Genomic DNA, 14,178 nt, shown 5'->3' on the forward strand with positions numbered 1-14,178 from the left:
TGGAATGAACAGTGGTGTTTCACCCAGACAGGAAGGTCAGGCGAGGCTTCCTCAAGGAAGTTTGAGCTGAGGTCTGCAGGGTGAGCCCAGCAAGGAGGGGAGGAAGGAGCAGTGTGGGGAGAGGGGCTAGTGTGGGCTGAGGCTGGGGAGGCAGGCGTGGGCAGGCGGGGGAGCACAGACAGCAGACGCTGCTGCTTCGGTGGAGGGGATCTGGACCCATACAACCCGGGCACTGTGCCTATAGTGGAGGAAGGGGCCACAGGCCAACAGAGGGGGAGGGCTGCTCTCGTTGAGGACAGGGTGTTTGAGGTGGGCTTTGAAGGAAAACAGGAGTTCGGCTGGTTGTGTGAATGTGTGGTGGCAGTGGAGATCTTGGGAGATAGGATGTTTCAGATAAAAAGCAGGCACACAGAAGTGGAATCTTTCAAAGGTGTAGATCATTAGAGAAAGTGCAAGAAGTTGACTGGGGACAGAATAAAGGAGGGGAGGGCTCAGGTGTTACCTTTGGGAGATGAGAGAGCTCGCCAGAGTAACTACAGCTCACTGGGGCTTATTCTGTGCCAGGCACTGTGCTTTATTTCATCGAAACACCGTCCAGCGAGGTTGGTATCCTTGCTCCACCTCACAGATGAGGAAACTGCGGTCCAGAGAGGTCAAGATGCTCGCCCCACGTCTCGGTAGGCAGGGAACCACAGGGGAATTAGTCCTGTCGCGCTGATCGTGACCCGCCTGCTCCCTGTTCCCCGCAGCGCTGCGGCCATGGACAAGATCCTGGAGGCGGTGGTGACGTCGTCCTACCCGGCCAGCGTGAAGCAGGGGCTGGTGCGGCGCGTGCTGGAAGCCGCGCGACAGCCGCTGGAGCGGGAGCAGTGCCTGGCCCTGCTGGCGCTGGGCGCACGCCTCTACGTGGGCGGCGCGGACGAGCTGCCGCGCCGCGTGGGCTGCCAGCTGCTGCACGTAGCGGGCCGGCACCACCCGGACGTCTTCGCCGAGTTCTTCAGCGCGCGCCGCGTGCTGCGCCTGCTGCAGGGCGGCGCCGGCCCCCCGGGCCCCCGCGCGCTCGCCTGCGTGCAGCTGGGCCTGCAGCTGTTGCCCGACGGGCCTGAGGCCGAAGAGGTGTTCGCGCTGCTGAGGCGCGAAGTGCTGCGCACCGTGTGCGAGCGCCCGGGGCCCGCGGCCTGCGCGCAGGTGGCCCGGCTGCTGGCGCGGCATCCGCGCTGTGTGCCCGACGGCCCGCACCGCCTGCTCTTCTGCCAGCAGCTGGTGCGCTGCCTCGGTCGCTTCCGCTGCCCGGCGGAGGGCGAGGAGGGCGCCGTGGAGTTCCTGGAGCAGGCTCAGCAGGTGAGCGGGCTCCTGGCGCAGCTGTGGCGCGCGCAGCCGGCCGCCATCCTGCCCTGCCTCAAGGAGTTGTTTGCCGTCATCTCGTGCACAGGTGCGTGCGCGCTGAAGCTGGGGTTGGGGAGGGAGCTCCTGCGTGTCAAGGTTCTGGGTGTTCGCGGGGCAGGTGGCTGTCCGTGCACGTTCTGCCTGGCGTGCCCAAGTGCGGTGTGGTGTGTGTGTGCCTCGAGCGAATGCACAGACGGAACAAGCGATGTTCCAATATTTAGTTAGCAAGCCCATGTGGAGCACCTGCTGTGAGGCCTGTCCTGTGGTGGGCGCTGGCGCACAGGGAGGAACGGATGTCATGCCCTTTGGGTCGGGTGGGTTTCCTAGAATTGGTGACTTTTGAGCCAGGTCTTGGTGAGAGGGGCAGCACCAGGCTGCAGGGGCCAGGTGCTCTGGGCAGGCAGAGGGAAGGTCTGGAAACACAATGTGGCCTCGAGGTGTCAACTCTGAAATGTACAATCCTGGTCCTCCATTGAGAACTGGAACTTGGATTGTAGGAGAAATGACTGAAATAAGAGCTGTGCCTTCCTTGATTATAAGGGTGTTTAGGGGAAAGGAAGGTAATGGGCTTGGCAGCAGGAAGAATCAAGGCTGGGTGTGTAAGGACCTGGGTCCTTATACAATTGGACAGCAAATTTTGATAACTGAACGTTCTTTCTCACTCTATACCTTTGTCTGGGTGGGTCCACCTGGAATGTACTCCCTCTGCCCAAGTCTGTGTAGGCCTCTTTCCCACTCTTGCTAACTCCAGTCTTACCCTGTCTTATAGGCCTTGCCTGTACACCAGATGGGGGTCGTTGCTGTGTGTGTGTGTGCTCGCCTAGCACAGGGCTGGGCCCAAAGCAGTGTCAGTGACGATCTGAATGAATTGTGATTGAATCAGAGGCTGAGGTGCTGAGGAGGTGGCCGGCATATGCCCTTTGAAAAGGCCCAGCCTAGTTCCTTGGCAGCATGAGAGCATGGGGAGAGGGGGGAGGGGAGGGGCACATCTGCCTGCTAGGCTTAGCCCAGCCCCCTGTTCCAGATGAGGAGCCACCGTCTAGTGCCCTGGCCAGCGTGGTCCAGCACCTCCCACTGGAGCTCATGGATGGTGTCGTCCGGAACCTCAGCAATGATGACAGTGTGACAGATTCTCAGATGCTGACTGCCATCAGCAGGTGGGCCGAGGACCCAGTATTGGTCAGGACCCTCTCCTTCCCAGAAACCCCTTCTTCTTGGGGGGGGGGTTTGCTGGGCTAGCTTTAATGTCTGGGGGCCCAGGCCCTCGTGCTTGTCCATTCATCCATATTTCCTTGAGCCCTGCTTTGTGCCTGGCCTGGGGCTGGATGTGGGAGACGCAGAGGCCCTGCTCTAGTGATGCTCCCAGGCTGGGTACTAGCTTTGAGGCCCTGGACAGCTCACTGATCTCCCTGAGACTCAGTTTCCCCCTTTTTACTAGCAGGTGTGGGTGGCGGTATAAGAAGTCGTCAGGCTTCCATGGGGGCATATTAGGTGAAAGTACTTTTACTGAGTGTTTTCTGAGTTTGGCAAATGGAGTTTGGGTGCTTTTCAGCTCCCAGAGTTCTTGCACACCCCTCACCTCATTTGAACATCATCACACCTGTGATCTAGCCACACCTGTTCATCGAGTGATCCCAGAAAATGCCACCTAACCTCTTGCCTGCAGACCTTTGGCTCTGCAGACCCTATTCACCTGGCATGCCTCATCCTGCCATGCTTTCCATACTTGTGTACACACCCACTGTCTCCATTGGGCCTTCCTGGACTCCTTGTCTTTAGTGGGTAAGACTGTGAGTGCTGGAGGTAAGGGGCTCAAGTTCAAATCCTGGCTCTACCACCTTTTGCCTGTGTGACTTTGGGCAAGTTATTCGACTTCTCTATGCTTTCTCATCTATTAATGATACTGTAACGGAACCCCTCTCATAGGTTTATTTTGAGGATTAAATTAGGTAGAAATAGATAATACATGTAAAGTACCTAAAAGCTGTTATTATTGTAGTTACTGCTACTTCGTTTTCACATTGTTCTGCCTCTTTATAATGGGTTGGCCAAAAATTCCATTTAGTTTTTTTTGTAAAATAAAAGACACATTTTTCCTTTTCACCAATAACTTTATTGGTTTGGATATTTTGAGTATGTTGGCTATTTCCTGTGTGGTAGAACATTTATTGTTCTCAGTTAATGTCTCGATTTGATTGCTATCAACTTCAACTGGTCTACCCGACCGTGGAGCTTGGCCAGCGAGAAATCTCCAGCGTGAAACCTCACAAACCGCTTTTGACACATTCAATCAGTCACAACAACTTCTCCACACACTGCACAAATCTTTTTTTTTGCATTTCAGTTGCATTTTTCCTTTTGTGTAATAATAAAGCATAATACGCTGAAAATGTTGCATATTTTCTTCCATCTTCAATATTAAAATGGCTATACAAAAATTCACCCAGTCTGATAAATTTTATTTAAACGCACGCTGATATGACAGCTGTCACAATCCAATCCAACAAAATTGTTTCGAGTAAAGTTAAAGACAGCTAAGTGCTACTAGAGCCACCTTATAGAAAAAACCAAACGAACTTTTTGTCCAACCCAAAAGTACGGTCTACTCGAGTATCAAAATAACAATAGCGATGTTTTCCTGGCACCCCCTGGGTGGCAGCTTCATGCTCAGTGCGCACAGGTATTAGTATGCTGTGGGGGTCGGATGGACTGATGGGTGTGCCTGGTGCAGGGCGAGTACTACGTAAGTGTTCGCTGTTAGCTCTTTTAATCCACACAGGAACCCTGTTGTTAGTAGGCATTGTCCCCATTTTACAGAGGAAGAAACTGAGGCTGAGAGAGTAGATGACTTGCTCCAGTTCACAAGCCATGGTTTGCTGGAGCCGGAGCTTCTGGCCCCGGGGCCAGTGCTGTTCCTGCTCCTGGGCCCCAGGGTCCAGGCGGAGGCAGCCGAAAACCCTGTTTTTCCACTGCAGCCCAGCACGTGTGGGGGCGAGGTTTGGGGTGCTGCAAGGGCCAGGCTGCTCTCCTGCTGGGCTGGGAGCCCCAGTTTCTGCCGCTGGCTCATTTGCTTATTTATCCCACGCACCCCAGGACTGCCCTGTGTAGGGTGAGTCATTGTGCAGCCTCAGGACATTATGGTTAGTCCCTGGGCTACCACCACCCAGGCATTTGGGCCTCCCTGGCCCCTGCGTCACTGTCATTGTCCTCCCCAGGATGATCGACTGGGTGTCCTGGCCCCTGGGGAAGAACATTGACAAGTGGATCATTGCACTGCTGAAGGGCCTGGCCGCCGTTAAGAAGTTCAGCATCTTGATTGAGGTTTCACTCGCCAAAATTGAGAAGGTTGGTGGGCCCCACCCAGCCCTGGCCCCTGCAAATGTCCTGGGCCGCTTGGCTCTGGCCAGGGGCGGTGCGGGTCTGAGAGGCGGAGCACCGGGGCTCTCACCCAAGCTCTCTGTGACCTGGGACAATTCACTGCCCCTCTCTGAGCCTCAGGTTCCCCCATTCTTTCCTCTGCTCATTCAAGCATATGTATGTTACTTTAGGTGTGTCTGTCCATCCATCCATCCGATAGCTAGCTGTCCATGTCACCGTCTGTCTGTTCGCCCAGGCCTGTGAGTGCCTCCATGTTCTCACTCTGGAATGGGTCTGCTGCTTCAGCTCTAGTGTCCCTGACCCCCTCAGTCTTGGGTGGCCCAGGCCTGGGGGCCTGTTGACCAAGGACTCTCTTCCAGGTTTTCTCCAAGCTGCTGTACCCCATTGTCCGGGGAGCCGCCTGGTCTGTCCTCAAGTACATGCTCCTGACCTTCCAGCACTCCCATGAGGCCTTCCACCTGGTAAGGGCCCACCCCTGCTGGGTCCCCCACTGGCCAGGCTGGAGGCCAGACAGGCTGTCTCTGTTCAGGGTTAGGGGCCAGAGCTTAAAGCCCAAGCCTTGGAAGCCTGGGTGTTAGGACTGGAGGAATACTTGAGACCCCACTTTACAGAAAGGAAAGTGAGGCCAGAGAATTTGCATGGCCTCCTCACGGACCATAGTACGGTGACGAGCCTGGAATGATGACAGCTGATGTTCCCTGGATGACAGCTGTGTGCCAGTCTCGGTGCTGAAGGCAGCCCATCTGTGCTCTCACTTAACTCCCAGAACAGCCTCAAGAAGGAGGTTCTGTCATTTTCTCCACTTGTCAGCTGAGGAAACTGAAGTTTAGAGAGGGTGAGTCCCTTCCCAGACAATGGCTAGTGAGCAGTCTAGCCAGGTTGGTCTGACTCCTGACCCAGTGCCCTTCCTGTACCCTGCTGCCCGTCAACACCCAGGGGGCCTGGCCTCCTGCTCAGGTCCCTTTCTGCTCGCTTCTGGGCCCAATCTTGGGAAGGACAGCCTGTGGCCCTGGGGGCTGCCTGCCTTCCCCCTCTTGCAGACCTGCAGACAGGGCTGCAGATTTTGAGGGCTGCTGGTCAGGGCAGAAGTTTCCTGCTTCCCTATTTGCTGCAATGGGAGAAGCACAGAACCAGGGGTTGGGGGTTGAGTCCCAACTCTGCTCTTTGCCAGACATGGTGACCTTGGGCCAGGCACATACCTCTCACAGCCTGAGCAGAGGTACAGCCCTAGGCTGATGGGAGAGAGTTAGTTGTGGTGACATTTGTCGAGCCTGCTGCATACTAGGGACTCGACAGATGTTGGTTTCCTTCCATCCTTTTCCTGGGCCCCCCTGCGCCCAGTTCCCGTGGCCCGACTCTGCCCACCCCTCGGGCGTTCTGGTGTAGCCCCTCCATGGGTGTGGCAGTGAATGCTCTGTAGCGCAGAGGAAAGGTGTGGACTTTGGATTCAGACAGACCTGGTCCGAACTCTGTATCCGGTCTGAATCAGATACACGGTGCCGGCCTCAGCAAACTCTCCCACCTCTCTAACCTCGACTTCTTCATCTGGAGGATGGTGATAATAATCGGTGCCACACACAACTGTTGTGAGGATGAGGTGCTCGACGTGTATGTTTGGTGAAAGATGATGGTGTCTGTCTACCAGCCGCCCACCGGCTGGCGTCACTCCTGGGTGGGCAGAGAAGCCCTGGTCACTCAGGCCTCTGGGCAGGTCAGTTGGCTGAGGCTTAACAGCAAGAGCTTGGGCTCAGGCTTCCCCTCAACTGTGAGGAGGAAGTTATTGATCCCGTTTTATGGGGGAAGAGACTGAGGCAGGGTGTCCAAGGCCACAGATCTTGCAAGGGGAGTCACCTGCCTGCGGAGCTCAGAGCCCCGTGTGAGGGAAGGGGGATCTGGCGGGAAAATGTCCTGCCTCACGGGACTCTGGGTGTGCTCAGCAGTGGCCAGCATCCCATGTTTTAGTCGGGAGACAGGTGTGGAGCCTAACCCCACTCTGTTCCCACAGCTCCTCCCTCACATCCCCCCCATGGTGGCCTCTCTGCTCAAGGAGGATTCCAACTCGGGGACCAGCTGCCTGGAGCAGCTGGCGGAGCTGGTCCACTGCATGGTGTTCCGGTTCCCGGGCTTCCCGGACCTGTATGAGCCTGTCATGGAGGCTGTCAAGGTGAGTGACAATGCCCCACTGCGTCCTCGCTCCACTCTGACAAGTGTCAATTTGGGCCTTGCTCAGGGCCTTACTACAGGTTGGTGGCAGCCCCCATCGTTTGTCCCTGGCTGTCTCCTATCACCAACCCCCCAGCCCATCCTGTGCCTCAGGCACACACTGAGCCCCCTTCTGTTCCCCAGATGGATCAGCCTGTCTCCTGATGGCTCTGAGCCCTTTTATATGCCATTCTCTGTGACTGTAAGCCCTTCCTGGTTCTGCCTGGATAGCTCTTATATATCCTTTAAGGCCCTGCTTAAGTGTTCACCTCCCTCAGGAAGCCTTCCCTGATAACTCTCAACACCTCCCTGAGGTTGGCCCCCACCTGACTGAGTCAGGGTCTCTCTGGGCTCCCACAGCCCCAGGGTACCCCTCTGTCACACATTGTCACTGTCTGTCTGTGACCATCTCCCCCACCAGACTGTGAGCACTCCAGAGCAGTGTTGTTTACAGTTGTTCACGTGACTTTACTGACCCCCTACTCTGTGCCAGGTGCAGACCAGGAACTGGGGACATAGCCATGAGTCACCTCCGTTGTGGAGCCTTCAGCCTGAGGGCAGGTGACAAGCTTCTATAAAATAGCTCTGACCTAAGCAGCTCATGCAACACCTGTGAGGGCCAGCCGGGAGCGGTGAGAAACCAGAGGAGGGACAGGCCTCCAGTCAGAGGCAGGAAGGGCTTCTGGACTGGGCTGGCTGGGTTGCTAGGACAGTCGCTACCATCCGTAGACAGTGCCACATTTGACGGTGTTTCCCCGTATATTTTCTAATGTGCGTGAGAAGTCTGTCAAGCACATACTATTGTTATTTGTTTCATTGATGAGGAAAGTGAGGTTTGGTGAGGTTTGGTGACTTGTGCAAAGTCACAGAGACAGTGAGAGACACAGCCAGGACTGGGTTGCTTCATACACAGGGCAGGTCCGTGCGTGGGTGAATGATGTCTAGCTAGGTGGCGGCCCTTTCAAAACCTCTGGTCTGACTTCCATTTCCACACTAGGACAGACACAGCACGGGAGATAGATAACCTGAAAAGCGTCGCGTTACAAAATACCTAGAAATGCTTGTTAAAATGTAACAAATGTCTTTTTTTAAGTACAAAGTCGAACTTGCAAGAAAGTAAGGGGGACTCCCCAGGGGCCAAAGCAAAAGAGAAAACAGTTCCAGAACGATGAGTGATGGTGCTCTTTTTGCCCTGGGATGGGGAGGGAGGGAAGGTGAGGTGGCCGATGGTCAGTCACCAAGGGGCTTGAGCCGATGGGGACAGGAGTTGAGGCTCAGGGCCTGCCCCTAGTAAGGAGTTAGCACTAAGAGGCCCACCTAAGCCAGGGCCCAAGAAAGGCTTTACTTCTTAGCAAGAGTTGATCTAGAAAAAATACACATATGGTCTGAAATGGATGTCAAGGTATCTTTTCTGGCTTGGGCTGGACTCTGCATTGGAAAACAAGGAAATTTGCAATTAGCGGCCTGCCCTCTTGTCGGCTTACGGGTTCAAATTCACACCATTTTAGGGCTGTGGGACCCTGAGCTCAGACACTGATATTAACAGTAGTCGCTTTTTTCTTCTGTTGATTATGTTCCAGTTAAAGGTGAGATCATATGGTATTTGTCCCTCACCTCCTGGCTTATTTCACTTAGCATAATGCTCTCCAGTTTCATCCATGCTGTTGCAAAGGGTATAAGCTCCTTCTTTCTCTCTGCTGCGTAGGGGCGGGGACAGTGGGAAGAGGGGATTACAGGAACTACTATAAAGGACACATGGACAAAACCAAGGGGGAGGGTGGAGGTGGGGGAGGGAGGTGGGTTCACCTGGGGTGGGGTGGAGGGATGGGGAGAAAAGGCATACAACTGTAATTGAATAACAATAAAAATTTTAAAAAAAACAAACCCAAAACAAAACAGTAGTCGCAAACTACTGTTAATACCGGGGGTCACCTGGTTATGCAAAGGAAACTGCTTTCAAGCCACAAAGATAAGATTCTTCTAAAGAGGAGTTTATAACCCCCAAATTGTAAAGCACTCAAAGAAACAATCCACGTGAGTGAGAGCTGGTAGATAGAATAAATAAAACCTCAGGCGTTTTCTTGGATCTTCTCAGTTTTTTCCAGCTTAGCATGAGAAAGAGTTTAATAGAGCTCAGGTACAAAAGAAGGGGCTGCTTTGCTAGGCTGTGAGCTGCCTGTCACTGGAGGTGGATGAGCAGAGGAGACAGGACTTCCACTTATTAGGAGTGGCTGTTGCTGTTTCTTGTCCAGAGTGTGAGCTACTGGTGGGCAGGGGTATGTGCTACACTGATCTCTGTGCCCAGGAAGTTCCTGTGAGTGGATGTGACCGTAGGGTGGCCATAGGGTGGCCGTAGGATGCTATCATGGAGGTGTGAGCCAAGGGGGAGGGGCATGGCCCTGCCCTGGGCCCTGAGGGTAACCCAGGCTGCGTGCACTAGGGGCTCCGGTCACACCTGGGGACCAGGTGAGGCTGCCAATGCCTGTGCCACCAGGTGCAGGGAGGCGGACTTTTTCTAAAACAGCTGTAGATAGTGTGAGGGCTCCGTTAGAGAAGATCCTGGAAACCCTTGTAGAAGGAGGATGGAGGTTAGACTTTTAGGGATGGGGACTGGCAGAGGGAAAGGTGTGGGGGTGGCAGTGTGTCCGTGGAGTGGGGGCCAGGGGGACAAGTAAGATCAGCAGAGCACAGGGCCTGGAAAACCAGCCTGAGGGACTCAGCTTCATCCAGCGGATCTGGGCTTTTCACACCTTTCCACTGAAGTACTGACGTCAGAGCAGGGGACCCACCCCAAGCAGCCTGACCCAAGCTCCGAGTTTCTCTAAAATCTCATTTTATTTCAGAGAGTTCAGTATGTGTTTCATACTTACATTTGTTTGAATATAAATCTATTTCTTCCTTGAATATGAGAGGCTGTCACTCCAGGAAGACGCGCTGCGTTGGTCCCGTGGCTGCGGACGCCCCTCGGTGCGAGCCAGTGTGCGCCAATAACCCCCGGCAGATTATTGCGTGTGGTGTGTGCACGTGTACGTGTGATTCTCTCCCATGTGTCCTGCGAGTACCCCCTTCTTTGTGCCTCGGCTCCTTTATGAATAAATTCTGGAAAGTTCTCTCACGTAGACAGTTGTATCAGGTTATGGCACTTTCTCTGGGAGCCGTGGTCCTTGCGAAGGGAAACATTGCAGGGAAACATTAGGAGTTTAGAGTTACTTGGAAGTTCTTATTTTCCTAAGAGGACAAAGTTACCTTCCTTGGGGACATGGCATTTGATGTTTCTTTTCTTTTTTCTAAAGATTTATTTATTTATTTCAGAGAGGGGAAGGGGAGGGAGAAGGAGAAGGAGAGAAACATCAGTGTGTGCTTGCCTCTCATGCGGCCTCTACTGGGGACCTGGCGTGCAACCCAGGCATGTGTCCTGACTGGGAATTGAACTGGTGACCCTTTGGTTCACCGGCGCTCAATCCACTGAGCCACACCAGCCAGGGCGGCATTTGATGTTTCTGTCTTAGTGTGGATATTTTTGCTGCTTCTGTGTGCGTGTGCACGTGCATGCATGGGGCTCTCTGCTTTTGTCCCTGTTTGTCTGCACTGTGTGGAATGGGGGTTGGACAGGAGATAACGGGAAGGCAGAACAGTGGACTAAGACCACACTGGGCCCCTATCTCCTTATTTCACCTCTGGCAGCGCCTGCATTTTTTATCGTCCGTGAGAGGTGACTGACTGACCCGATAAACTGTCTGGTGAGTGGTACTGACAGAGGACCAAGCGGAAGGGCTGGACCACTGCTTGAGCCAGACTTCCGCCAGAGGCTGTGTGCCAGTCAGACGGGGGCTTTGGTGCTAAGCTGGTTTGAAGCTCTGGAGCCCTGAACAAATGCAGGGACTGAGCTCAGGATCTGGAAATAAGAGCAGGGCTCGCAGAACTTCTGTGAATGTCACTTACATCCACTCAGTAACTGTCCAGTGTGCACAGGTGTTTTTCTTTACAGTATGTCATTATTAGGGCCAGCGCTTGGTAATATTCTTTTAGGTGCATCTGTTTAATGTGAAAACGGATGACGAGTGGGAAAGCTTGCTATCCCTGAGCCCGTGACCAAGGGCCCGTACCTCATATCCCCGGGATACTGTCACCGTCCTCACTGTAGGAGTGAGTTCCAGGGGGGTGACGTGTTCAGAAAAGCTCACCCTGCAAACCTAGAAGTGGACGGTGAAGCAGGAGTGTCACTGTGTGTGAGCACCGTGACAGTCTGCAGTGCCCCCCTGACACCAGGTAGGAGTGTCCTCCCTGGACAAATGGGGAAACTGAGGCCCAGGGAGGTTAACTGACTGAGAGAGGCTCACTGACCATGGCCAGACAGCTGGTGAGGACAAGAGTCGGGACTAGGATTGAGATTTTGACAACGCCGGACCTGGGGCCAGTGTTGTCATTGCTGAGTCCGTCACTCCCTGGGCTCTTCCTAAGATGGCACAGATTCTTCACGTACTACCTGTATGGCCCTGGAAATTCTTTATCTGAGTCTTAGTTTTCTTTCCTTTATTAAATGGGGATTTTACCACCTTCTTAAGGCAGTCGTGACATGACAGACCATTTAGAAGGCCCGGATGTCAAGGTGAGAACCTGGAATAAGTTTGAAAGCAGGAGGCTATTCACACACACCTCTAGAACATTTGTGGGGAGTGTGCTTGGGTGGGTGTGGGGTAGGCTGCAGTTCAAGAAGGCTCCCCAGAGGAGGTGATGTTTTATGAGCTGATCCTGGTGCCCACTCTCCTGCCGGCTTGTTCCCTTCTCAGGACCTTCATGTCCCCAACGAGGACCGCATCAAGCAGCTGCTGGGGCAGGATGCCTGGACCTCGCAGAAGAGTGAGCTGGCTGGCTTCTTCCCCCGGCTCGTGGCCAAGTCAGACACGGGCAAGATTGGTTTAATCAATCTGGGCAACACGTGCTACGTGAACAGCATCCTTCAGGCCTTGTTCATGGCTTCTGAGTAGGTGCTGCTTTTGAACCCCCTCTCTGTCCCTGCCTCTCTCCTTTGGGCTCCCTGGTGTGTGAAGATGAGGATGAGGATGGGGGTTGGAGGAGGTGAGTCCTGCTTTGCGTTGTTGGCAGTATTCCCTGAGCACTGTGGGTACATGAAGGACGAGTGAGGGACCCAGGGGTCTCCAGGCCATTGCCAAGCAATAGGCTGGGACTGGATGGGAGCTGGAGGTGGGGCTCCAGGGACTGGGCGGCAGTGGGAAGGGGTCTGCTCTGGGTTGGAGCACGTTACCGACTCTTCTCCCAGACTCCATGGGTGGATTGTGTCTTCCAGAGTGGGGCTCCCCTCACCCTGGCATTACATGCTCCCCTGCACCCCGCTTTGCTAAAACAAACAAAATCTTTGCTGTCAGTGGCTCCCTATCCAACTTATGGCTTACTTAAAAATCACTCAGGGTTCCAGCTACAGGAGTAGACCTTTCCCCCACCCCTCCACTTTTCCTTTCCTGGTGTATGTGTTAAAATGCACATAACATAAAATTTACCATCTTAAATATTTTTAAGTTCAGTGGTATAAATGCACCCAAATTGTTGCACAGCCGTCACCACCACTCACCCCATAACTCTTTTCCTTCTGTAAATCTGAAACTCGGTGCCTGATAAACAAGAACATCCCATATTTTCATTGTCCCCTCCCCCCAGCCACCACTGTATTTTCTGTCACTGATTAGTGGGATCCTGCAGTATTTGTCTTTTTGTGGTTGGCATAGGTCACTTAGCAGATGTCTTCAAGGTTCACCCATGTTGTAGCATATTGCAGAATTGCTTTCCTTTTGAAGGCTGAGTAGTATTCTGCTGTATGTATAAGCCACAGTTTGGTAATCCATTCGTCGGTCAGTGGGCAGCTGGGTTGCTTCCATGTTTTAGCTGTCGTGGATAATGCGCTATGACCATGGTGTGCAAATATTACTTTTGGACAATGCTTTTGATTCTTTGGAAGTAGAATTGCTGGGTCATAGAGTAATTATATTTTTGGCTTTTTGAGGAATCTCCATACTGTTTCCCATAGTGGCTGCACCATTTTACATTCCCACCAGCAATGCACAGGGTTCTGATTTTTCCATACCCTTGCCATCACTTATTTCTGGTTTATTTTTTTTTACATTAGCCATCCTAATGGTGAGGTGGTATTATTGTAGTTTTGATTTGCATTTCCCTAATGATTAGTGATGTTGAACATCTTCATTTGCTTATTGTCCATTCGTACATTTTCTTTAGGGAATTGCCTGTTCAAGTCCACCACCCATTTTTGAATCAGTTTGTTTGTTTTTTTGTTGAGTTTTGGACTTCTCTGTGTATTCTGGATGTTGATCCCTTATCAGATGCATGATTCGCAAATATTTTTTCCCATTCTGTGGGTTGCCTTTTCACCCTGTGGACAGTTAATTTTTATTTTTGCTACTGAAAGAGGCTGCTTTTATTTATTTATTGTTTGAGATTGTGATTAACCTTAACATATAATATAATGATTTGATATACGTATATTTTACTAAATCGTCACCACAGTAAGTCTAGGTAACTTCCATCACCACACGTAGTTACAAATGTTTTCCTCGTGATGAAACTTTTAAGATTCACTCTTAGCAACTCTCACACACACAACCCAGTATCGTTAGTGCGGGCACTGTGCTGTAATCACCCCCCCCCCCCCCCCCCCCCCGTCGCATTTATTTCACAACCGGAAGTCCGCGCCTTCGGACCCCCTCACCCGTCTGCCCACTCACTCCTGCCCCCTACTCACCTCTGGCAGCCGACAGTTTGTTCTCTGAGTCTATGAGCTCGGTTGGTTGTTTTTTCATTTGAGATTCCATTTATAAATTTGATCATACAGTGTTTGCCTTTTCCTGTCCGGCTGTTTCACTTAACACAATGCCTTCCAGGTCCCTTTAGTTGTCACAAATGACAGGATTTCCTTTTCTCCCCCTGGCTGAATGTTATATCTATAGCTCACGTTTTCTCGATCCGTTCCTCTCTCCGAGGACACTCAGGTTGTTTCCATATCTTGGCTATTGCAAATACTGCTACAGTGAACACGGGGGAGCACGTATCTTTTCAAGTTCGTGTTTTTGTTTTCTTCGAATACTCACTCAGGAGTGGAATTGCTGGCACGCATGCTAATTCTGTTTGAGATTCTTTTTGAACCTCCGTACTGTTTTCCACGGTGGCCACACCAGTCTG

At 52.7% G+C, this 14,178-nt stretch overlaps 1 protein-coding gene across 2 annotated transcripts in view; it reads left to right on the forward strand.

Moving 5' to 3' along the window:
- The window catches only part of USP35 (ubiquitin specific peptidase 35), a 31,107-nt gene that overhangs the window by 5,861 nt on the left and 11,068 nt on the right, over positions 1-14,178 (forward strand). For both annotated transcript variants that reach the window (XM_053925358.2, XM_045182056.3), the window contains 6 exons: positions 750-1,432; positions 2,411-2,543; positions 4,602-4,731; positions 5,124-5,225; positions 6,770-6,928; positions 11,757-11,950. In XM_053925358.2, the coding sequence (XP_053781333.1) occupies positions 760-1,432; positions 2,411-2,543; positions 4,602-4,731; positions 5,124-5,225; positions 6,770-6,928; positions 11,757-11,950 (1,391 nt within the window). In that variant the 5' untranslated portion in view covers positions 750-759. The remainder of the gene's footprint in view (positions 1-749; positions 1,433-2,410; positions 2,544-4,601; positions 4,732-5,123; positions 5,226-6,769; positions 6,929-11,756; positions 11,951-14,178) is intronic.

The sequence above is a fragment of the Desmodus rotundus genome, chromosome 5, assembly GCF_022682495.2.
Source record: "Desmodus rotundus isolate HL8 chromosome 5, HLdesRot8A.1, whole genome shotgun sequence".
Classification (NCBI taxonomy): Eukaryota; Metazoa; Chordata; class Mammalia; order Chiroptera; family Phyllostomidae; genus Desmodus; species Desmodus rotundus.